The sequence below is a fragment of the Papio anubis genome, unplaced genomic scaffold (genome assembly GCF_008728515.1).
Source record: "Papio anubis isolate 15944 unplaced genomic scaffold, Panubis1.0 scaffold178, whole genome shotgun sequence".
NCBI lineage: Eukaryota > Metazoa > Chordata > Mammalia > Primates > Cercopithecidae > Papio > Papio anubis.
Genome location: NW_022161779.1, coordinates 88,760 through 114,134, shown reverse-complemented (window position 1 = coordinate 114,134; position 25,375 = coordinate 88,760). Strand labels below are relative to the sequence as shown.

The following is a 25,375-nucleotide window of genomic DNA, read 5'->3' as shown; positions in this document are numbered from 1 at the left end:
CATACATTATTTGAATAAAAAAGTCACAAGAAAAATAGTAAACTAAGTTTACTATAATACATTTCTGACAATTTAAAATATGCATATATCTCATTGTATTACCTAATCATATGGGACACAATCATTTGTGCTATATGTTATAATCTAATTTCTTATAAAGCACTTTTATTTCATACTGTATTTAAAAATTAGAAAAATTATTTCATTTTCAAAATATTCAATCATGGAAACTCCGAAGAAGTTCAGTTGTGTCTAATATCTTAATAAACATCTTTATTCTTAAGGAACAAAATAGTCATTTTTAACTAGAACAATAAAATTTTAATCTTTATGAAACAAAAGCAAAATATTTGTAATTACAACTAATTTCAAGGACCTTTACATATTTTACTAATACTTACTCCTATACATTTTCACATCTGACATGCAAAAGAATTAAAATAATATTATCTAGAACTTGAGCATAAAATATCAATTTTTAAAAAATTGTTAATAATATTTACCTATACAACATGTCTGAGATCATTAATTTCCGCATTTGGCTTCTTAGTGGAATAAATAAGTAGTCTTACAAGCATAAATGAGAGTTTATTGCTTTTAATTTCACTCATTACATGTACCATGTGTGCCATCTGCATATTAGTTTATAAATTTCCACCAGGCTCACATTATCTTCAAAATTCATTTACCATTTTAAATAATATAATACCTCAAGAGCATGCTGTATTCTGTCTTTGTGTCTTCCAGCATGAGAAAGGTTGCTGGCAATGCTGGAAGTGGTAGTCTCACAAATCTGCTCACCCAAAAGACAGTCTTCTGGTAATAAAGTTTCTGCCCAGAGCCGGCACACACCATCATGACACGAAGTTAATAACACATTACAGACAGAACCCCTAACAACAAAGAGAAATAAATAGAGGTTAACGTGAATATCAATCCCATCAATTAATTAATATTTTGGTTCTTCATGCATAAAGTTAACATTAGAGCAAAACACGATGGAAAAAAGGAATCAATCAAAGACCTTGAAATCATATACAGTATCACTGTGAACATCATAAGAACCGGGAAATTGTTTTGAAAAAAGAACTAGAAATTACTGCTAGATTATACATTCAGGTTCTAGAGGATTATTAGTATCTCCTAAACAAAATATACAAACTAAACAGCAAAAGAAAACCTAATCATTGCAAATTACAGAATGACCATAATAAAAGATCATTAAATGTAATTAAACTATCTGGCTTATGGCAGTAGTTTCACTTTACATCATCCTTCCTATAACCCAAACAGTTACAAATAAATAATTATCTTCATCATAAAACTGTAAGGAGAATATCATAAAACCATTTCCATTAAGTTAAAATAAGCAAAAATGGCACGGCATGGAGCAACGAAAGTAACTTACCTCTTGGTTACAAAGGAACAAAAAAATCATTCTCCCTTTTAAAAAAGGCTCATATAGAATCTAAGTCAAAAGTATTCTGCAAATAGATGCAGATGACTTAAGTAGAATAGACTTTTTATTTAGATTCAAAAAGTATATAAATTTCCCATGTTATCATTTACTGAGTATCTCTACAATGTGTGCTATATTTCCTATCAGGCATAAACAATCCTCAGATATATTTAGTAGGCGAAATAACCCTCCCTCAAGAACAAACTAGATTTCTAAGCAAGCTTCTGAGTGCCCAACAGCTTTCTAGACCTGTATAAAATAATCATTTGTATAAGCTGTTTTGCAGTTTATTTAATCTTCTAAATACCTTTAAGAGGTGCCACAACGATGAGGAAAAAATGTATAATAAAAAATTATTTGAGAAACTTCTGTTGACAGCCCTCAGATTAAAAAAAAAAAAAAGTACAACCTGGCCACTTTCTTCAGACTACATTATATGCTTTAGCACCATATATATAATTGACAGTTTTATACTGATATATTTCCCTTCAGTATGTGCTTTCCTGTTATTTGCAAACATTTTCTTGCTAGGATCTGCTAGTACCACAGCTACTACTAACAATTTCATTGCCTGGACACAAAGTATGTGCAAAGGCCTGTACTAAGCACTTCCCACCCACAAACTACATTTTAGTTTCACAACTCTCGGAGGTAGGTACTATTACTACCCTCATTCTACAGAGAAAAACTGAGGCATAGACAGCTTAAGAAATTTAGTCAAAAACTCATGAAGCTAACAGGATTTGATTTCAGGCAGCTTGATGCCACAGCCTATGCTATTAATTGCCACCATGTAAATAAACTAAAAGGACTTTACTTTCATTATTTTTATAAACATAAAAGGATACAAACTAAAGTTGTATGATTCATTCATCTAACCTGGGCATATACTTGCTAGTTTTACGCCATGAAAAACCTGTCACAGCTCGGGGATGTGCCAAGTAAACAAAGGAAAATTGAGTAGAGGACTGTCTCCTTTTCACTTCATGATGATCCTGAGGTATAATTGAAGACTTCCAACCAGTCATAGGATACCACACTTTCAAAAGACAATCATCCTGAAAAATATATAGGTCAATATAATTTGTACATACACAATTCAAAATTTAAGTGGTTTGAAGAGGTTTTAAAAATTAAGCTATATATCTAAAAACTAAAAAGTGACTTATACAGAATACAAAACATCTTAAAATTACGTTTATTAAATACTATTCTTGAAAAATAAATGAACCTATTCATTATCAATCTTTTCTGTGTGATAGTGTTTTTCAAATGCAGACTGATGCCAAATTTCCCCATTTAGACATAAATTGGTCAGTGCAGAGAAAAGATTCTGATGCCAGCCCCTTGGATAAGTTAGTTAAGAAAGAATTAGAAAGATTCATGCTATCTTTTCAGTAATTGTTAACCCTTCCTTTTTGAAGTGGTCTATCACAGTGAAACCCTTCACCCTTCACCTCATGAATATGAATTGTTTCTTGCTCTAAATCAGGAGTCAGCAAACTTTTCTGCAAAGGGCCAGATGGTAAGTAAGTTAGGCTTTGTGGGCTACACATGTCTATGACAGAGATTCTTCTTTTTTTCTTACAACCCTTTAAAAAGGTAAAAAAAAAAAAACTTTCTTAGCTCTTGGACCACAGTTCTGCGATCTCTAAGTGATGAGAAAGCATGCAGGTAGCTGTCAGGAACCACCTCTATGTCCACTTAAAATATTTACAAGTATAACAATAGGCACTGACTTAATCATTTTACTTAGTTCTAACAATTTAGTTAAAGGCTAAATAATTGTATTTTAACAAACTATCTTTTATAGTGCTTTATAATCAATAATAAAAACTGCATTAAAGGGAAATAATAAATGTTATCACTTATGCAAAAATATAACCTCTGAGAAATTTTGAAATTATGTATTCCTGAAAAGTATGCATTGGTCCAAATATTTTCATCTCGACTAGACAGACAATTCTGTTTTTTCCATCTTGGTACTCATTCTCAATTTATGCTACATAATGAAACATACATTTCCATTAATGTCTCATTTTTTGGATATTTTAATTATACAGCAAATCTTTTAAGTGCTTGCCCTCAGACAGCCACTTAACAATGTACTAGTTGCTTTCCTCCAAGTGTCTTCTTCAGCATAGCATCATTTTCACATAATCAAATTTACAGCACATTCTATGCAGTGGTTTCAGACTATGTAACACAGAAATTCTAGAAGTATCTGAGAGCCCCTCAAAAGTCACAATGGAAATACAAAGAGCCCCACGAGCAGGTGATACTCTAGCCCTTCTCCCACTCCCACCAAGCTCCCCCTCAAATGAAGCAGTCCCTCTTTCATCTGTTATTGTCTACAACTGTAAAACCACAACAAAATTAATCACTGATAACAGAAAGATATCCAGAAAAGTCCCAAATATTTGAAAACTAAAAACTTCAAAATTACAGGGGAAATTTTTAAATATGTTGAAAATATGAATGAAAATGAAAGTACAACATATCAAAATGGGAGAGTAGTAGTTACCTGAGTGCATGGGGGAAACTCCTAGCTTTTTTTTTTTAAGTTCACTTTCGTTTAGTGTTTTTGTGTTATTTATTTATTTAATTTCCATAGGTTTTGGGGGAACAGGTGGTGTTTGGTTACATGAATAAGTTATTTAGTGGTGATTTGTGGGATTTTGGTGCACCCATCGCCCAAGCAGTATACATTGTACCCAATTTGTAGTCTTTTATCCCTCACCCTCCTCCCACCCTTCCTCCCTAGTCCCCAAAGTCCACTGTATCATTCTTATGCCTCTGCATCCTCACAGCTTAGCTCCCACTTATGAATGAGAATATACAATGTTTGGTTTTCCATTCCTGAGTTACTTTACTTAGAATAATGGTCTCCAATTCAATCCAGGTTGCTGCGAATGTCATTATTGCATTCCTTTTTATGGCTAAATAGCATTCCATGGTGTGTGTGTGTGTGTGTGTGTGTGTGTGTGTGTATATGTATATATATCACAATTTCTTTATCCACTCATTGATGGGTATTTGGGCTGGTTCTATATTTTTGCAGCTGCAAATTGTACTGCTATAAACACGCGTGTGCAAGTATCTGTTTCATATAATGACTTCTTTTCCTCGGGATAGATACCCAGTAGTGGATAGCTGGATCAAATGGTAGTTCTACTTTTGTTCTTTAAGGAATTTCCACACTGTTTTCCATAGTGGTTATACTAGTTTACATTCCTAACATCAGTGTAAAAATGTTCCTTTTATATCACATCCCCACCAACATCTATTATTTCTTGGTTTTTTGGTTATGGCCATTCTTGCAGGAGTAAGGTGGTATTGCATTGCAGTTTTGGTTTGCATTTCCCTGATCATTAGTAATGCTGAGCATTTTTTCATATGTTTGTTGGCCATTTGTATATTTTCCTTGCAGAATTGTCTACTGATGTCTTCAGTCCATTTTCTGATGGGATTGTTTGGTTTTTTCTTGCTATTTTGTTTGAGTTCCTTATAGATTCTGGATATTAGTCCTTTGTCGGATGTATAGATTGTGAAGATTTTCTCCCACTCTGTGGATTGTCTGTTTACTCTGCTGTTTCATTTACTGTGCAAAAACTTCAGGAAAGGATATGACCAAAAAAAAAGAAACCACAGACCAATATCCCTGATGAATATAGATGCAAAAATCCTTAACAAAATACTAGCTAACCAAATCCAACAGCATATCAAAAAGATTATCTACCATGATCAAGTAAGTTTCATACGAGGGTTGCAGGGATGGTTTAACATTCGTAAGTCAATACATATGACACACCACATAAACAGAATTAGAAACAAAATCACATGGTCATCTCAACAGATGCAGAAAAAGCACTTAACAAAATCCAGCATCCCTTTATCATTACAACCCTCAGCAAAATCAGCATACAAGGGACAACCCTTCCCCTCAAGAAATCTTCTCAACCTAGCCCTTGAAAAACCCAGTTTTTCACTCAAAGGCATAATCTTCTCTCAAAGAAAATGCTGCATTTTTAATTATAAATTGACAACTTATAATTGTATAAATTCACAGAGTATGAAGTGATGTTATAATTCACAAATATAACACAATAATTACATCAAGCTAATTAACATATCCATCACCTCAAATACTTAACATTTTTTATGGTGAGAAGACTTGAAATTTACTCTTAGCAATTTAAAAATATACAATATTCTATTACTAACTATATTCACCATACTTCACAAAAGAACTCAAAAGAAGAAAAGATATATTCCGTTTTTTGAAGAAAACAGGATACTTTAAATTACTTACAAATTTTACAAAATAACCAAGTGTCATTTTTTAAAGTGTTCCAATACAAACTTTTTGAACATAAACAAATAAAATTTCAGCAAACATCTCCTAGTAAGCAAACCAGAGAAAACCAATTCTTGAACTAAAGATTTAATCAGGTATGTCTTGTGGGAGAAAAAAGGCTCTTTAGTAAGTAAGGTTTTATTTTAAGCTCAGATAGAAATTTAAAATACTCTTAAGCCTAAGAAAAATTTAATTTACCACATTTGTAAAAAATAGATCTTACCAGCCAAAGTCCTCAATGAACTGTAATATTAAAAATCCTGGAAGTAATTGAATTTGAGTCTCACAACACCTGAAATAAAATCCTGTCATGTGTAGCAGAGGCGGTGGAAAATGCCTTCTAGTGGGAGATCCACACAGTGACCATCTGTTTTATCAACTCAAATCTGGCTTTATTAACAGAAGCAGAACAAATTGTACCAAAAAAAAAAAAAAAAAAAAAAAAACTGCCCAACATTCCAAAGTTACTTTCTGTTCTTTTTATCAGGATAATCTTAATCAGATGTGGTATATTCTCAAAAATGTGAGAAAATAGCTTTTTTAATTCAAGACACATTTGCTCAACCTCCATAGGATCCTCACCAGAAAAGCATTCTTATCTTTCCATAAGAATTATGAAACACTTAACTCTTAGGATAACTGAATATAAACAGCTTAGGGAGACATGACTAACACAGTGAAAAAAACACTCATCTAGAAAATAAAATTTTTGTGGACATTTTGACAGTCCATATGTCTCTTTTAGGGAAGGGTAGGCATCCTATAGTTTGTTTCAAGCTACTATTCTTAATTCAATCTGATTACATATACTTTAATATTTTTCGTAAGAACCAATTATTATACATTTGATTATGTCCAGATACAGATTAATTAAAGAGCCAAATTTCACTCTAAGCAAACTCAATGGTTTTCCAACCATTCTCAGGATTAAAAACAAAATCAGTCCTCAACATACTAATAGATAATGATGATGTGCCATAAACTGCCTGTACAACTATGAAACAGTTACAAGATTCACTCAAACAACAAGTATTTATTGAATGAAGCTACTGTGTGAATGGCTGGGGATATAGCTGGGGCAGAGGAAGACACGGAAGTAATAAAATATATTTCCTCATCCCACAAGAGCTTATTCTCTAGAAAGGAAGGCAACATTAAGTAAGGATATAAATTATTGTTTTAATTACAATTGTGATAAGCACTATAAGAAAGAAGCAGGAAAGTATTTAATTAGGAGACTTGACCTTGCCTGGGAAATAAGAGGTTTCCTTAAGGAAGTGGTATTTAAACTGAGAGTTGAAGGATACATAAAAGATGACCAGGCAAAGAAGCAGGAAGGCTGGGTATTCTAGGTATTCCCTAAACATAAAGAACAGCACATAAAAAGACCTGGAAGCAGGAAAGAGCCTGGCATATTCAAGGCCTTGAAAGGACATCAGTATGGTAGGCATTAAGGTGGGAATGAAGCTGGAGAGGCACAGAAGGGTCAGATCATACAGCAGAGCCTCACAGGCCATGGTAAAGATCATAATCTTCATTTTAAGAGCAACAGGAGTCATTAAAGGGTGGTGAAAAAGGAAAATGGCATGTTCAGGTGGCTGGCTCCTGTGGGCAGACCGATCAGAGGATGTCTGCAGGACATCACTTAAGGGACTACTATAAAGGTCCGCAGCCCCGAAGATGCTGACACAGGCAGTGGCAGTGGAGGGCAGAGATGTGGACTTCATCCCTTTTTAAAAACCTTAGCTTCTTCTGTGATCACTAAGATCATTAATTAAAACTTTATGATTCCACAAAAGTTTCTTTGCTTTAATTTATGCAGTTAGGCCTGTACTATCTATAGATGTTCAAACTGTTCTCCATATGTTCTAGGTCATTTGACAAAATTAATTGATAGTCCCTCCTTGAACCTTTTTTCTTGGCTTCTCTAATGTCACATTCTCCTGGTTTTCCTTCTATTTTAGTGGCTACTCCTTCCCAGCATCCTTTATAGGCATCTCCCCCCTCTCCATCATTTCTTAGTGTTTGAGGATCCTAGGATTTGATCCTGAGTCCCATTTTCTTCTCTAATACACATTTTCTCCCTAATTTCATCCAGACCCATAACTTTAAATACCACCTTTGGATAAAGAATTCAAATTGCCACAGAACTCCTGACTCTCTTATCTTATCTGATATCTTAACCCAGATGCATCTCAAACTTTGGTCTAACCATTACACTCCAGCTTTCTGTTGCTCTTTAACAAGCCCTGCTAATTTCTATTTCAGAGCATTTGCACTTGGTGTTTGTTCCCTTGGCCAAAACACTCTTTCCCCTGAACTTCAGTTTTCCCCTTCGTAGTATTCAATTCTCAGTTTAAAGGTATCTCTTCAGCAAAGCTTTCTCTAAAGATCACCCACTCTAATAGACACCCAGTCACACTACCACATTATTCTGTCTTAATTTTCTGGATAGCACTTGTTAATACTTGATTTTTTTCTGTTTTTCCTCACCAGAAGTTAAGTCCTGTAAGAACAAAAGCCTTGTCTGTCATCTTCATCATAAGATTGCCAGCACACACAACGGTTCAGGGTATATGGTGGTATTCAAAAGAGTATCTGCTAAACATGTGAATGAAGGTTGTTAATTTCAGATATAATTTCAAATCAATTTTTCCTCCAAAATGCACTATCAATTTTACATATATAAAGTCTATCATGATATGAATACAACTATAAAAGATTCTCATGTGCCTTACCAGTGTAGACTGCTAGAATTCTAAAATGCATTTTCTTTGACCAGTTTATATGATTAAAAAAAAAATCAGACAATATATATGTTAAAGTAGTTGATCCTTGAACAACATGAGTTTGAACTGCACACATCCACTTACATACAAATTTTCTTCTGCCTCTGCCACCCAAGAGAGCAAAACCAACCCCTCCTCTTCTTCCTCCTCTCCCACCTACTAAATGTGAAAATGATGAGGATGAAGACCTTATGATCATCTACATCCACTTAATGAATGCTTAATTTATTTTCTCTTCCTTAAGGTTTTCTTAATAACATTTTTCTTCTCTTCCTTAAAAGAGTATAGTATATATTGGATGCCACATGCAGGGTTTAAAAAAAAAAAGTAGAGTATATAATACATATACAAAACGTGTTAATTTACTGTTTATTTTATTGGAAAAGCTTCCAGTCAACAGTAGGCTATTAGTAGTTAAGTTTCTGGAGACTCAAAAGTTAGACAGGGATTTTTGACTGTGCAGGGGGTTGGATCACCTAACTGCCATGTTGTTCAAGGGTTAACGGTACATGAGTCAAGGAAAACTTAAGTGTATACAATACCTGCCCATGATCAGAGTGCCATTAATGATATTTAAAAGGAGGCAACAGGAAAACATGCTCCAAATGATGCACAGTATGTACAATAACCAAGCTGACATCAGCAATGACTAACTGGGAATATTATAAGGCTGGATTCCAGAATGACTCTCCAGCAGCTCTCTGACCACACTGAACTAGTCCTATATTAAATCATCCATAGGTTCACCTATTACGGACTTAAGTCAAAGGAATGATTGGCTTTATTAATCACTTATTAACATGTGGTAATCCTAAGAAATATGAGTAACAAAAAAAAAAAAGACAAATCTGTGAGTTTTTTCAGTCAAATTTTAGGAGTAATGGGGTATTTGTTTTTAAAGATCCAAAGTTTCAAAGGTGACTGCCTAGTTTTAGAGATCAAGACATGAATTACGCAAAATAAAATAAAAAAGGAAAAAAAGACATGAATTATATTATTTTTCAAACTGTTTTGCCTGTGATTCTGATAAGTGTTCCCTTCATGAGAAACCCACGCTTCTCAAATATTACACAAAATTATTCACACGTCTCTACATTTCTATCCAGAAACACTAAGTATGTTTTATTATTTGTAGATTATTGAACTGGCTTATCAAAATTTCAGTGTTTTATTTTTGAAATCTAGTTTTAACAATAGTGAGGCAAATTAGCTGGAGTGGAGTATGCAGGGGTGAGAGTTAGCAGGAGATAAGGCTGAAGCAGTGACGAGAGTCCTGATAAGCACGGAGCATGCTAAACCATCATAAAGACTTGGGCTTTTGGTAACTGAAATGGAAAAACTTTTGACAGTTTTGTACAGAATATGAGTAACAAGATCTGACAACATTTAAAAAAGATCACTCTAGGCCAGGCGCGGTGGCTCACACCTATAATCCCAGCACTTTGGGAGACCAAGGTGGGGAGATGACTTGAGGCCAGGAGTTCAAGACCAGCCTGGTCATGATGATGAAACTCCGTCTCTTTTAAAAATACAAAAATTAGCCAGGTGTGGTGGCACATGCCTGTAATCCCAGCTACCAGGGAGGCTGAGGCACAAGAACTGCTTGAACCCAGGAGGCAGAGGTTGTAGTGAGCCAAGATCGCGCCACTACACTCCCGCCTGGGTGACAGAGTGAGACTCTGTCTCAAAAAAATAATTTAAAAAATCACTCCACCTGCTGGTTTGAACACAGATGGTACAGAAGTACAGCAAAAATGGGAAACCAATTAATTTAACACAATAATACAAGTGATAAATAATGGTGGCTTCAACCAGATTATAAGAGTGGAGGTGGTACAGAAGTAAGCAAATTGTGGATATATTCTAAAGGTGAGCCATCAGGGAGTGGACTGAGGGGGTGGGGAAGTGGAGATCAGGGGCGAGGTACAGGCAAAAAATACAAATTTGAATGTCATTAGCATACAAAAATGGTATTTAAATGGCATCAGAAACTTTTGAGACTAGAAGAGCCCTGGGTACTCCAACATTTAAAAGTAGAAAAGATAACACTAACAACTAAGCAGGGGTAGCCAGAGTTAAAAATAAGCAGAGCACAGAAGACTTTTTAGGGCAGTAAAAAGACTTATAAAATTGATATAAGTAAAAAGACTTAAAAAATTGAGATGAATGAAGAAAGAGGGAAGGCACAAATAACTAATATCAAAACTGAAGAAGAAATCATTATACATGTATTATAGATATTAAAAAATAAGGTGTTTTATACAATTTTGTGCCAATAAATTTCAAAATCTAAATAAAACCGAAAAATTATAGGTAAATACAACTTACCAAAACTGACATACAAAAGAAAAAGAAAATCTGAATAATTTAAAAAACTGAATCCCACAAAGAAAATTCCTGATTCAGATGGCTTCACCAGCAAATACTTAAGAATAAAACTATATCAATCTTACATAAAATCTTCACAAAAGAGAGCTTTCCAACCCATTTATAAGGCCAGCATAACATCAACATAAAAATCTGTCAAGGACATTATGAAAATGGGAAAATTATTGGCCGAATCTCACTCTAACACATAAATCTTAAACAAAAGATCAGCAAATCAAATCCAACAAGGATAATACATTATAATGAAGTTGGGATTGTTCCAGGAATACAAGGTTTACAAAATCAGTCCATGTATTTCATCTTATTAAAAGATTTAAAAGATGGTCAGACACAGTGGCTCATGCCTGTAATCCCAGCACTTTGGGAGGCCGAGGCAGGTGGATTATCTAACGTCAGGAGTTCGAGACCAGCCTGGTCAAAATGGTGAAACTTTGTCTCTACCAAAAATACGAAAATTAGCTGGGCATGGTAATGGGTGCCTGTAGTCCCAGCTACTTGGGAAGCTGAAATGGGAGAAATACTTGAACCTGGGAAGCTGAGACTGCAGTAAGCTGAGATTGTGCCGCTGCAATCCAGCCTGGGTGACAGAGCGAGACTCTGTCTCCAAAAAAAAGATAAAAATTGTCTCATTAGATGCAGAAAGAATGCTTGCTCAAATTCTGTATCGTTTGTGGTTTAGAAAAACAACCTAGCAAACAACAAATAGAAGGAAAGTTTCTTTATCCGAAAAAAAAGTATCTACCACAAACATCAACAGTAAACATTGTATTTATGATGACACAGTGAAGGGTATCCCTTTGAGACTGGGAACAAGAAAAAGATACCTGTTATCACCACATTTATTCAGCACTCTACTAGAGGTCCTAGACACTGTGGTTTAAAAAAAAAAAAAAAAAAGGAAAAATACGAAACATGGGAGAATGACAAAAGATGAACTAGGGCTTTCATTATTCATAGATGATATTACTGTGTACACATAAAATCCAAAATTATCTACAGAGGAATTATTAGAATTAATGAGTTTAGTAAGGGTGCTGGGCATAAAGCCAATATACAAAAACTGCATTTCTATATACCAGTAACAATTATTTTTCCAAAATTTACATAATGACTCCATTTATAACAGTATCAAAGACATCAAATATCTAGGAATTAATCCCAAAAGATATCTGGGACCTTCACAGAGAAAATTATAAAACATTACTGAGGAAAAAAAGGTCTAAAATAAATGAACAGATACATCATGTTCATAAATGGGAAGACTAAATATAGTAAAGATGTCGATTCTCCCCAAACTGACCTATACAGTCAATGTAATATCAATCAGAAACATAAGAGGTTTTCTGTTTGCTTTGTGAAATTTATCATTTATTCTAAAATTCATATAGAAATGCAAAGGGCCAAGAATAGATAAGATGATCTTAAAAAAGAAAAGAGGGTAGGACTTGCCCTACCAGATATCAAGACTTAATTTAAAGCTACAGCAATTAAGTCAGGTGGCACTAGTACAAGGAAAGACCAATGAACTAGAGAAAAGAGCCCAGAAACAGACCTACAGAGATATGGACATTTGATTTTATGACAAAAGTGGTAATGTAGAACAATGAAGAAAGGGAAGATTTTTTCCAATAAATTGTTCAAGACAACCAAATATCCATAAGGAAAAAACAAAACTTGACCTTCTTCAAATCACACCTAAACATTATTTCACATAGATTTTAGACTTAAATGTGAAAGACAAAACATAAAATGTCCATATTCTAGACCAGAGGTTCTTGACCTGAGGTCCTCTGACCCAAAGGTCCTGTGGATAGACTTCAAGATATAAAAGTTACTTTTGACACATCATTTGTATCCCCTCATGCCTTAGCGTTTTGGTGTGCCAGTTTCAACTGCAAGCATCTACATATTTTTGTCTGAAGTTTTCCAGGAGCTGGTTATGAGTGATGAGAACTGATGCCTGGCCCTAACCCGCCTTCAACTGATATGTGTGAAGAACATGTGTAAGGAACATGATGCAAGTGAGGAACACGGGCTCCCAGAGGACCCAGAAATTCAAGCTTCTTAATACACTTAATAAAGGTTATTAAGTGCCTTTATTTCCCTGCCTCCAATCCAAAATATTTCGTGTGATCATTCCCCCATATTAATTACTTACACTTGAACCCTTATCTCAGGGTCTGCTTCTGAAGAAACCAAGAAAACTGAGACCCAAAAGTACCATGAACCTTAATGGGGAAAAACAATTACTTATTTTCATAAATGCTAATTGAAAAAAACAAATCAAAAGTAGTATTGGCAGTACGTATGACTATGTCTCTAACAGAATCAAAGATGTTTTCATATCACATTTTTTTACACTCATTTCTACTTTGAAATTGTTAGTTATTGGAACTGCTACTAAACCGCACATGATTGCAGTCTTCCTGTCTATATTGTTCATGCAACCGTTAAGCAACTACCTCTGTGCCAACTAACTGCTGAGCAATAGAACAGTAAAGTTTAACGTTTCTACAACTAGAGATCAACCCAAAAAGCCTTCAGTGAATTTTGTTGTTCTTGGAAAGCCTATCCTCACCTTATAAAGTGAGATATTGAAGTTTTAATTCCACATACAATAGCTAAACACAATTAAAACTGCCCATATTTTAAGTGCAATTTTTGTTACTGAACACATTAATTTAAAAGTACATAATGTCTCTACCAATGTATTTTTTAATATCTTGAAGCTGTATTTCAATAATTTATTTCTTTTGCAATGCTACATATTTTATTTTATGCATTTAAAAACATCATACTATGAGGAAGGTTATTAAAGGCTTCACTAGATTTCCAAAGGAATTCACAGCACAAAAAATCTTAAAACAACTCTGGTCTAGAAGCTTATATAACATATGAAAATCCTCAGAATCTCAGAGTAGGAAAAACTTATTAAATAGGACTCAGAAAAACACTGATATATTTGACATTAAAATCAAATATCTCTATTCATCAAAAGATACCATTAAGAGAATGAATGAGCAACTAATGGAGTGGGAGAAGATCTTTGCAAAACATGTAACTGACAAAAAGCTCATATCCATAATAAAGAACTCCTACAAATCAACAAAACACCAAAAACTATTTTAAAAACGGGCAAGGAGCTTGCCCAGTTACTTTCTTTTAAATCAGTCATCCAAATACCCAATAAATAAATGAAAAGGTATTTAGCCTCATTAATAATCAGGGAAATGCACTTTAAAACTACAAGGAGGCCAGGCACAGTGGCTCACACCTGTAATCCCAACACTTAGGGAGTCCAAAACAGAAGGATCACTTGAGGCCAGGAGTTCACAACCAGCCTGGGCAACATAAGGAGATCCCATCTCTACCAAAAAAATAAATAAATAAAACTTAGCCAGCCATGGTGGGCATGCCTGTAGTCGCAGCTACTCAGGAGGCTGAGGCAGGAGGATTGCTTGAGCCCAGGAGTTCAAGGTTACAGTGAGCTATGATCAACTGACATACTATGTATATATGTGTGTGTGTATATATATAACATATAACCAAGCAATTCTATTCCTATGTATATACCCAAGAGAAATCCACACAAGAGCCTAACAAACATGTATAAGACATCTGCTGCAGCATTATTTAATACATGTCAGAATGGCATGGCATATCAGTGGGAAAAGAAAGAACTATTCAGTAAATGTTATTGAGACAATTTTCATTTGGATGAGGGACTTAATTATAAGAGATTAAATTTTATGATTTTAGGAGAAAATAGAATACTTTTATAGCATCACAGTAAGAAATTTTCCTAAACAAGATTCAAACTACATTTAACCCACAATATATGTGGATATTTTTGTAAAATCTTTATACTTCAAAAGTAGATACTGAAATATTTACAGATGAATGACATCAGTGACACAAGACTAAATAACCCAACTGGGGGAGAAGTAGTACAGATGAAATAAGATTGGCTGAGTGATAACTGCTGAAGCTAAGTGATGGGTACAGAGGAGTTCAGTACATTTCTGTTCATGATTGAAGAAAATTTTTTTAAATTTAAGTCATCACAAATAAAGGGAAAAGAGACTACCGGGCAACATAATGAAACCTTATTTCTACAAAAAAAAAAAAAAAAAAAACAAGCAAACAACCAAAAAAACTAGTGCACACCTAGATGGTGCACACCTGTAGTCCCATCTGAGGTAGGAGGACTGCCTGAGCCCAGATCGACACTGCAATGAGCCGTGATTGTGCCACTGCACGCCAGCCCGGGTGACAAATTGAGACTCAGTCTCAAAAAAATAAAAAGAAAGAAAAAGAAAAACACAAACTCTGTGAAGTTCAAAACTGTGGAAAACTAAATATTATCTTATTTGGGAATTTAGATGAATGAAACTTTTTTAAATAAAATAATAAACATGACAATCAGGATTCTGGTTGCCTGGGGTGGGAGGAGAGGAAGGAGATGCATGGAGAAAGATAAAGGATCCATTTGTGTCATGCTCTTTTTCTCAAGTTGAGGAGTAGGGTACATGTGTATTTGTTTAATTGTTTATCATATCTTATACAACATGTTTTATATATACTTTTTTAATTTATGAAATATTTTGTAATTTTTAAAAAATCAGAGAATTTTAAAACCTCTTAAAAATTAAAAATTTAATAGCAGAAAAAAATTACTTTGAAGTTACATCTGAAAAGTCCCCCAGAAATTAAAAGAAAAAGATGAACAAGTGGAAAACAGTAAAGGGGGAAAATACTAAAATACAGAATTAATGTAAAAGTACCCATAACTGAATAAGAAAAGATCCAGAGAAAGAAGGAAATAATACAAAAGAAATAATATAAAATAATCTCTCAGAATTGAAAGACATGAGTTTCAGATTTAACAGGTCCCCCAGATGTTGTGGTGTTAGTTGGATAGTGTGCTTTGGCTTTGGTTCTGGGTGGGAGAAGAAGAGTCGTCTTCATACAATTTCTTCAGCCACTTTTATTCTTCAGTGTCAGCACTTCACTTTCATTCTTTGTCAGTGTCAGCAGTGTCTGTGAGTTACTCATTGTCTTAGGTTGTGGTTGGTAGCAGAGGCTGTGGTGAGGCTTTGCTGCAGACAGGGACACCAGACAGGCCAGTTCTGGGGCACACGTGGTGGCAGAGGCAGGCCAGGCATGCTGGCCCTTGGGCTCCCAGGCAGCATACATGGACACCAGCAGTCACAGGTCCAGGAGGACCAGTCCTTGGGCCTACAGTCAGCTTGCTCAGGTGCCAGTGGTTATGGAAAACAGCACGGAGTTTTCTCCAAAAAACAAAACTAGAACTATCATACAATTCATCAATCCCACTACTGGGTATTTACCCAAAACAAAGAAAATCAGTATATCAAAGGGATAGCTCCACTCTCATGTTTACTGCAACACTATTCACAATAGCCAAGATACAGAATCAACCTAGATGCCCATCAGTAAATGAAGGGATAAATGAAATGTAGTAAATATACACAGTGGAATACTATTAGGCTGTACAAAGGACAAAATCCTGTAATTTGTAGTAACACAAATGGTCATTATGTTACGTGAAATAAGACAAGCACAGAAAGAAAAAATACCACATTTTCTCAATTTTATGTGGCAGCTAAAAAAGGAGATGAGAAGTTGGTTAATTGGCGCAAATACACAGATAGATGGAATAAGTTATAGTGGTCAATAGTACAGTAGGGTGGCTATGGTTAACAATAATATATTCTATTTTTTTTTTTTTTTTTTTTTTGAGACGGAGTCTTGCTCTGTTGCCCAGGCTGGAGTGCAGTGGCGCATCTCAGCTCACTGCAAGCTCTGCCTCCCGGGTTCACGCCATTCTCCTGCCCCAGCCTCCCCAGTAGCTGGGACTACAGGCCCCCACCGCCACGCCCGGCTAATTTTTTTTGTATTTTTTTTTAGTAGAGACGGGGTTTCACCATGTTAGCCAGGATGGTCTCGATCTCCTGACCTCGTGATCCGCCTGTCTCAGCCTCCCAAAGTGCTGGGATTACAGGCGTGAGCCACTGTGCCCGGCCTGTATATTTCAATTAACTAGAATATTTGAAATGTTCCCAACATAGAAAGAGATAAACATCTGAGGTGATGGATATCCTAAATACTCTAATTTGACCATCATTACACATTACACATGTATCAAAATATCACATGTATCCCACATATATATCAATAAAAAAAGTTTACTGAGATATAAGATGGAGGGTCAGTGATTTTCAACCCAATTCTATGTCCGAGAAAATCAAGCATAAGAAGAAAATCTTTCAGACATGTAAGGCCTGAGAAGTGTTTTTTCCTATTCACCTTTCTTCAGGAACCTATTGGGGGATATCGCCATCAAAACAAGAAAAAAGGAAGATAAATGATGCCAAGAAACAGAAAATTCAACATAGGAGAGAGGCAAAGAGAATTTCCCAAAGTTGGTAAAATAAAACCCGAAAATGGTAGCTCTGCTATTTTAGACTGGTAGAGCAATTAAGCTGAATGAGAGCAAAGAGAACTCATGTTCCCAGAACACCACCTATGTGGGATTATACTGAGAAAAAAGTCAAAGCAGTTCTAAGGATGAATTAGGTATATAGGGAAAAAAGCAAACCATAAAACAAAGTAATTATTATCTCCAAAGTAATTACCACTAAGAATATTCTGTACAATCTTAATAATGTAAACAATAACTGTGATTCACCCAAAATCATGAGATACCTACATCAGTAAGATAGGAGCAAGTGAAATGAATATGTGTATGTATTAGATTTGAAGATGAGGTTGGGGATATCAACCCCTCCCCTTTATCAAGCTAAAGGCTCAGCTTCTACAGTGGGAAGGCAAAAAGTAATTCACATAACTCAGGGGGCTGGGCAGAGAGAATCAAGATATGGGAGCACCTCAAGCTACTCAAGGACATGGAAGGAAATATCAAAATATTCAACTTGACAAATAATTGCCTCCTGGACACAGGAATTAGCGTGGGAATAATGAGGCAAGGAGTACATCTTCTCATTGTGAATCCAGTATTATTTTACTTTTTAAGTTAATGTACATATGCTATTTTTAAACACAAAACTTAGTTTTTAAAAATGCAAATGAGCCAAGGTCAAATAAGAGTAACACGAATAGCCATTATTTCCCTAGTGCCTACAACCTGTGAGCACAACACCAGGTCTTTTACAAACACCACTTGTATTCTTCAGGCCAGCTTTGCCAAGGAGGATTAGCCCAGTTTTACAGATGAAAAAACTAAAATAAAAATAAATAAGGAATATTTTTAATTATTTTATTGTTTCTTTCATATGTTTTTGTTTGATCCTTTACCTTTCCAGCAGTAGCAAAATATTCACCATCAGGAGACCATTCCATCAAATGTATAGATACTGAGGTTCTAAAAAAGAGAGTTAGGCAATTAGCACTTTTAAAATCTGGTGTACTGTATATAAAAATAGTCAAGATGAGATTTTTGTAACATCAAAGTCAGAATCCTCAGAATAAGACTGTTTTTGCTTCCCTAAAAATATAAATAAAATATTTCACCTCCATAACAACATAAATTAATTAAAACTAATCCAACGTTCACTTTGGGAAAAGAAGAATGTACGTAACATGAATACAGTATATCTCCACCTACATGTCCCACCAACATCCTAAATATAACATGTTAAAAGCTGAGCTCATAATCATCCCTGACTAGTCTTTGTCACATAATCTATATGACTGTTAACAGTACATCTTCCACTTGAAAGAGTGGCTGGCAACTTTCACATCTTCCCCCTCCCCATCCTTATCTCAATCTATTAATGAGTAATTCCTATGTATCAACCCTGTCAACTCCTGTCCTGGGGCTATAACTATGAAAATACTTTCATCCTTTTTATACATGATTAACTAGCACAAATTAAAGAATGCTATTATATGGGTTTTGGTTAGTAAAAAATCTACTTTTTAGGGCTCTATATGCAATGGTACCATCAAAAAATAAAGATCTTCATGAAAGGAAACATATTTTAGGAAGCATTTGCTTTTAATTAATGAATATAACAACAGAAATACACACTAACTTGCACTGCCAGACGCACTTCCAATCGTTTAAAACAGGAGGAATTTTATTATCAATTTCTTCCTCCTCTTCCAGAATATCATCTCCTGGAGGAGCCCACAACTGAATGGAATCAGTTGCTGTCAATAATCTATTATCTGAAAATTAGAGAAAGTTATGATGAATAGGCAAATATTATATAGGGAAATACATGCACATGGGCTTCTGTTTAGATCTGTAAACTATTAACATTATGTGAAAAGTAAGCAATATCGCCAATGAAAAACACTTGATATATATCTATATTTTAAAGTCCCTTAGAAGAAAAAAAAGAATCTTCTGGACAACAAAGAGTAGTTCTTAAGGAAGATTTGAGAACAACAAAGTAAAGCTTACTGGCAAAGAGCTATTATTATCAAGCAAGTCAAAAAAACTAACAGCAAATGTATTAATAGAATAACAAACTCCCCAAAACTCTGATATATACCACATAAAATGTCCTCAAAATATAAGGCATAACTATAAATTAATAAAATGTGGTTTTATACATGAAATATAAAAATAATCCTTATTGTGAATATAAAAAGGGACAACAGCTATTATCATTAGAGGTTCCTAATTTTTCAAAATTAAAGATAGTAATTTCCCAATACAAATGATAAAATGAGTTCAAGTTTTTTCGGTCTCTGTTTTATTTCCAACATGTTTCTTAGCAAATACAAGAGGAAAGGGCAGCACACGTTAACTAGGAAACAAATCATAACTGTTTCTTGAAACAAAACACTGAAAGGCAGGGGAAAACACAGAATAGTAAATTAAGCATTGTACAAAGCACTGTATACCAAGAAGGAAAAATTGTATTTGTCAACAAAAAGAAAATATAATATATTGATCATTTTCTTTTTATGGGAGACTATATCACATTATTATCATACATCTAAAACAAATATTTAATTTAAATAATTTTAGATATAATTGCTAAATACCTTGAGGATCCCATGCTAAGTTGTACGTCACAGAACTCAAAAAAAACTGCCCAGTTTTAAGCCACTGGCACTTGAGTTGCTGAAATATGTAGACAAAAAGAAATAAGAAAAAAAAAGATGTTTTTAAAATAATATCCCAAAACACTACCATTTTATCATTTTCTTCAACTTAAGACCTTATGATCTGAAACAAAGATGAAAATATTTCACTATTATTTTCATATACTGTTTTTAATGTAACTTTAACTGGTTCCACTACTATTTATTATACCATATTGAGCTCCTTGCTATGCCCAAACAAAGCAGGTTCTCTCAGGCTTCCTTCCATGCCCATAAATACCTTCTTATATTTAGGATATCCTATTCCTCACGTCTCCATCTGCAAACCCCTATCTTTCCACTATGATTAGCTAACTCATCATCTCTGCTATGAAGCCCTCTCTGACATCCTGGCAGCACCAACACCACTTTTACATTCTGCCATTATAACACTGATCACATGGAATTAGTATTTGTTTATACGTGTGACTCTCCCATTAAATTGCAACTCTTCAAGGGCAGAAACTGTGTCATAACAATTTTTGTTATTTTCAGAGTTTGTAATGGCTGGCACAAAGATGTTAAATAAGTGTTTATTAACACAAAATAAATGCACATTAGGAAGAAATGCAAATTGTCATAATCCCATGGACTCAATGTCTAAAAGAAAACTAGATATATCTCCCCAAAAGTCAACCCATCTGCACTATATTGTATATGTAATCCACAAACTTTATATCTGAATAATTTCTATCCTATTTTCTTAATATTTTCATTCTAAAAGGTGATTTAAAGTTTAAAAGTCAAAAACCTTTGACATGAAATATATTCTCTAAGTAAACAAAAGTTTATATATTTCTTTGTAGTACATAAATATAAAATGTCCTTTTGTGAGAGGACATTTTTGAAAAGCTTTGCAAAGCTATGTTACCTCAGGCAAGCTATATGTTAACTGCTTGGCAAATAATACTTTTTAAACGGTAATGCCCTTTCGTGTTATAGTATTTTAAGAATATTTAACAATTTTTAAATGTATACAAGGTTTCCTGACTACCTCGAGGCAGAATTTTAAAATACAGCTGCATTCCAACAGTCTGGGAGGCCATGACAGGAGGATTGCTTAAGGCCAGGAATTTGAAACCAGCCTGGGCAACATAGCAAGACCCCCACCTCTATAAAAAATTTAAAAATTAGCTAGGCATGGTAGCTCATGCCCGTAGACCCAGCTACTTCAGAGGCTGAAGTGGAAGGATCACTTTAGCCCACAGGTTTGAGGTTACAGTGAGCTATGATCACACCACTGCATTTCAGCCTGGGTGACAGAGCAATACTCTGTCTCTAAAAAAAAATGTGTCGGGGCCAGAGGGGTGGGAAATGTGTGTATGTATCTGCAAAGCCTGCACTTCATTATCCAAAAATAATTTTACATTTTATAATCAGAGAAAATGTTATTTTTAAACCCTACCACTGCTGACCAAACAACAATCACAACAGCATAACACGATTTTAAATACTGTTCAACGAATCTATTTTAGTGTAGTAATTAAATAATTCCTAAAATTATAGACATCCCTAACATCCTTTCCTTTAGTGTTCCTTAGAGTGTAATCTGTGGAGCAAGTATCTTGAAGAAATTTGGGGAATGAAACCTGGAAACCTAAATTTTTAGTATGTGCTCTAGGTGACTCTTAAGTAGTCCAAAATTTGAAATCCATTTCATAATACTATTATAGGGAAAGATTAATATTTTAATTTATACTGTTTTAGGGGAATGTAAAAAGATATATCCAAATACATATATTTAACGAAAAAATTCCAAAACCATTTGTTTTAAGGCATTTCACTTACAAATACACTTTAAAAATTACTTGTAAATATATACTCTGCATTCAGATTTAGCATTTGCAATTTTGATTATTTGTGAGTGATAGTAAAAATTTAATGCATGCAGTACTTTTTAATTCTAACCACATTAGATGTTTTGAACGTTAAGTAAGACAAATATAATAGAGCACCCAGTATGAATCTGAATGGTTCACAATGTGGTATGCTTAACCACTTAGCTGAGCTGGTAAGTGAGCTTTTTAAACTCCTAACTTCTTCATTTGACCAACATTTAGGAATACCTGCTATGTTCCAGATACTTCTTTTTTTTTTTTTTTGAGATGGAGTCTTGCTCTGACGCCCAAGCTGGAGTGCAATGGCACAGTCCAGGCTCACTGCAACTCCACCTCCTGGGTTCAAGCGATTCTCTTGCCTCAGTCTTCTGAGTAGCTGGGACTGTAGGCGTGTGCCACCACACCCAGATAATTTTTGTATTTTTAGTAGACCCAGGATTTCACCATGTTGGCCAGGCTCATCTCAAACGCCTGACCTCGTGTTCCATGCACCTTGGTCTCCTAAAATGTTGGGATTATAGGTGTGAGCCACCACACCTGGCTGTTCCAGACACTGTTCTAAGTACTGGGGATTCATCAGTGAAAAAAAGAAACAAAGTTTCCTACCCTTATGTACCTTTAGATAACATTCTACATAACAAACAATAATAAATAAATGCTGTAAAAAAAATTTTAAATAGCAAATAAGCGGGGGTACAATTTTTTAAAGGGTGGTCAAGGAAAACCTCATTGTCAAGGTATTAGTGAGCAAAGACCTAAAGGATCTATGGGAGCTATCCTTGGAGATATCTGGAGGAATAACATTCCTGACAAAGGAAACAACCAACACAAAGGCTCAAAGAGGGAAGGTTAACTGAGAAACAGTAAAAATGCCAATGTGGCCAGAGTAGAACCAGAGAGGACAAGAACTCAGGAGGTGAGCTCTGAGACGTAGTAAGTGTGGGACTGCGTAGAAGGGAAGTTGTAGTCTACAAAAGGCTTTTGGCTTTTTATCTGAAAGAAGTACGGAGCAGCTGGGCATGGTGGCTCATGCCCATAATCCCAGCACTTTGGGAGGCTGAGGTGGGAGGATTGCTTAGCCCCAGAGTTCAAGACCAGCCTGAGCAACACAGGGAAACCCCATCTCTACAAAAAATTTAAAAAACAGCTGGCCATGGTGGCGTATGCCTGTAGTCCCAGCTACTTGGGAGGCTGAGGTGGGAGGATCACTTGACAGGTTGAGGCTGCAGTGAGCAGTGATCATGCCACTGCACTCCAGCCTAGGGAGAGTGAGACCCTCTCTCAAAAAAAAAAAAAAAAAGAGAGAGAGAAATATGGAACCATTACAAACTTTTAAGAAGAGAAATGTCATGACCTGCTCTGTTGAGAATAGAGACTGGGGTTGAAGGCAGCAGGAAACCAAATATCAGATAGAGATTAGTAATCCAGATAAGAAATAAGAGTAGTTCAAACTAGGGTACATCTCAATTAACACAGGAAATCTCAATTTGCGATATTCTAGAGACTTGGGTTTCTAAAAGCACTAGGGATGTATCCCCAGTGAATGTAAGGATCCTAACATAAAGCACTAGACCAATTTTTCACTGATACTCTAGTCTACGTTCAGCACTAGCTCCTAAGGAGCTTTTATTAACATCAATTGGATTCTAAAGTTAACTAGATTCTAAAAGTATTCTATTATTGGTTAATACTTACACAATTTCTTTTATGAGAATTTATGCCCAAGGGCTCAAATATACAAACAGCATTACCATATGAAGCTGCAATCTAAAAAAGAATAAATATAGCATTAATATCTAGAAAAGGGTAAAATAAAGGTATCTTCCTTTTCATAATAATGTATAAACTGATTATATATAATATAATCTCAATACAGTATTCATGGTTTATTTCCTTCCATAAATATACCTGGAAGTGTACTGGAGTTAAGAGTCTCTCCTCTGTTATCAAAAAATTCAGCAGGCTTTATTTTACATATCAAATACAAGGCTGACCTACTCAAAGAAATCATATTTGGATGGACAGCTGGCAAGATGGCCGAATAGGAACAGCTCTGGTCTGCAGCTCCCAACGAGATGGATGCAGAAAGCGGGTGATTCCTGCATTTCCAGCTGAAGTACCAGGTTCATCTCATTGGGACTGGCTGAACAGCGGGTGCAACCCATGGAAAGTGAGCCGAAACAGGGTGGGGCATTGTCTCACACGAGAAGTGCAAGGGATTGGGGTATTTCCCTTTCCTAGTGAAGGAAAGCTGTGAGAGACTGTACCGGGAGGGACAGAACACTCCGGCCCAGATACTGCGCTTTTCCCACGGTCTTCACAACTGGCAGAACAGGAAATTTTCTCTGGTGCTTGGCTCAGTGGATCCCACACCCACGAAGCCCAGCAAGCTAAGATCCACTGGCTTGAAATTCTCACTGCTATCACAGCAGTCTGAGGTCGACCTGGGATGCTCGAGCTTGGTGGGGGGAGGTGCATCCTCCATTGCTGAGGCTTGAGTAGGTCGTTTTACCCTCACAGTGTAAACAAAGCTGCCAGGAAGTCTGAACTAAGCAGAGCCCACCAACAGCTCCCTGGGACAGAGTCCCTGGGGGAAGGGGTGACTGTGGGTGCAGCTTCAGCAGACTTAAACGTCCCTGCCTGACAGCTCTAAAGAGAGCAGCAGTTCTCCCAGTGCAGCATTCGAGCTCTGATACAGGACAGACTGCCTCCTCAAGTGGGTCCCTGACCCCCCCTGTATCCAGACTGGGAGACACCTCCCAGTAGGGGCCAACAGACACCTCCTACAGGATAGCTCTGCCTAGCATCTCCCAGAGGAAGAAACAGGCAGCAATCTTTGTTGTTCTGCAGCCTCCACTGGTGATACCCAGGCAAACAGGGTCTGGAGTGGACCTCCAGCAAACTTCAGCAGACCTGCAGCAGAGGGGCCCGACTGTTAGAAGGAAAACGAACAAACAGAAAGGAAGACTATCAACATCACCAACATCAAAAAAAAAAAGGTAGATAAATCCATGAAGATGGGGAGAAACCAGTGCAAAAAGGCTGAAAATTCCCAAAACCAAAACACCTCTTCTCCTCCAAAGAATCACAACTCCTCACCAGCAAGGGAACAAAACTGGATGGAGAATGACAAATTGACAGAAGTAGGCTTCAGAAGGTGGGTAATAACAAACTCCTCCGAGCTAAAGGAGCATATTCTAAACCAATACAAGGAAGCTAAGAACCTTCAAAAAAGGTTAGACGAATTGCTAACTAGAATAACCAGCTTAGAGAGGAACATAAATGACCCGATGGAGTGGAAAAACACAGCATGAGAACTTCATGAAACATACACAAGTTATCAATAGCTGAATCGGTCAAGCGGAAGAAAGGGTATCAGAGATTAAAGATCGACTCAATGAAA

At 35.7% G+C, this 25,375-nt stretch overlaps 1 protein-coding gene across 1 annotated transcript in view; it reads right to left on the bottom strand.

Moving 5' to 3' along the window:
• LOC116272737 (dmX-like protein 2) overlaps window positions 1-25,375 on the bottom strand; it is a 127,968-nt gene that overhangs the window by 57,672 nt on the left and 44,921 nt on the right. The window contains exons 3-8 of the mRNA XM_031661509.1: window positions 23,668-23,739; window positions 20,036-20,114; window positions 19,072-19,207; window positions 18,332-18,398; window positions 2,339-2,517; window positions 710-893 (exon numbers count right to left, since the gene is read on the bottom strand). Of these exons, the coding sequence (XP_031517369.1) occupies window positions 710-893; window positions 2,339-2,517; window positions 18,332-18,398; window positions 19,072-19,207; window positions 20,036-20,114; window positions 23,668-23,739 (717 nt within the window). The remainder of the gene's footprint in view (window positions 1-709; window positions 894-2,338; window positions 2,518-18,331; window positions 18,399-19,071; window positions 19,208-20,035; window positions 20,115-23,667; window positions 23,740-25,375) is intronic.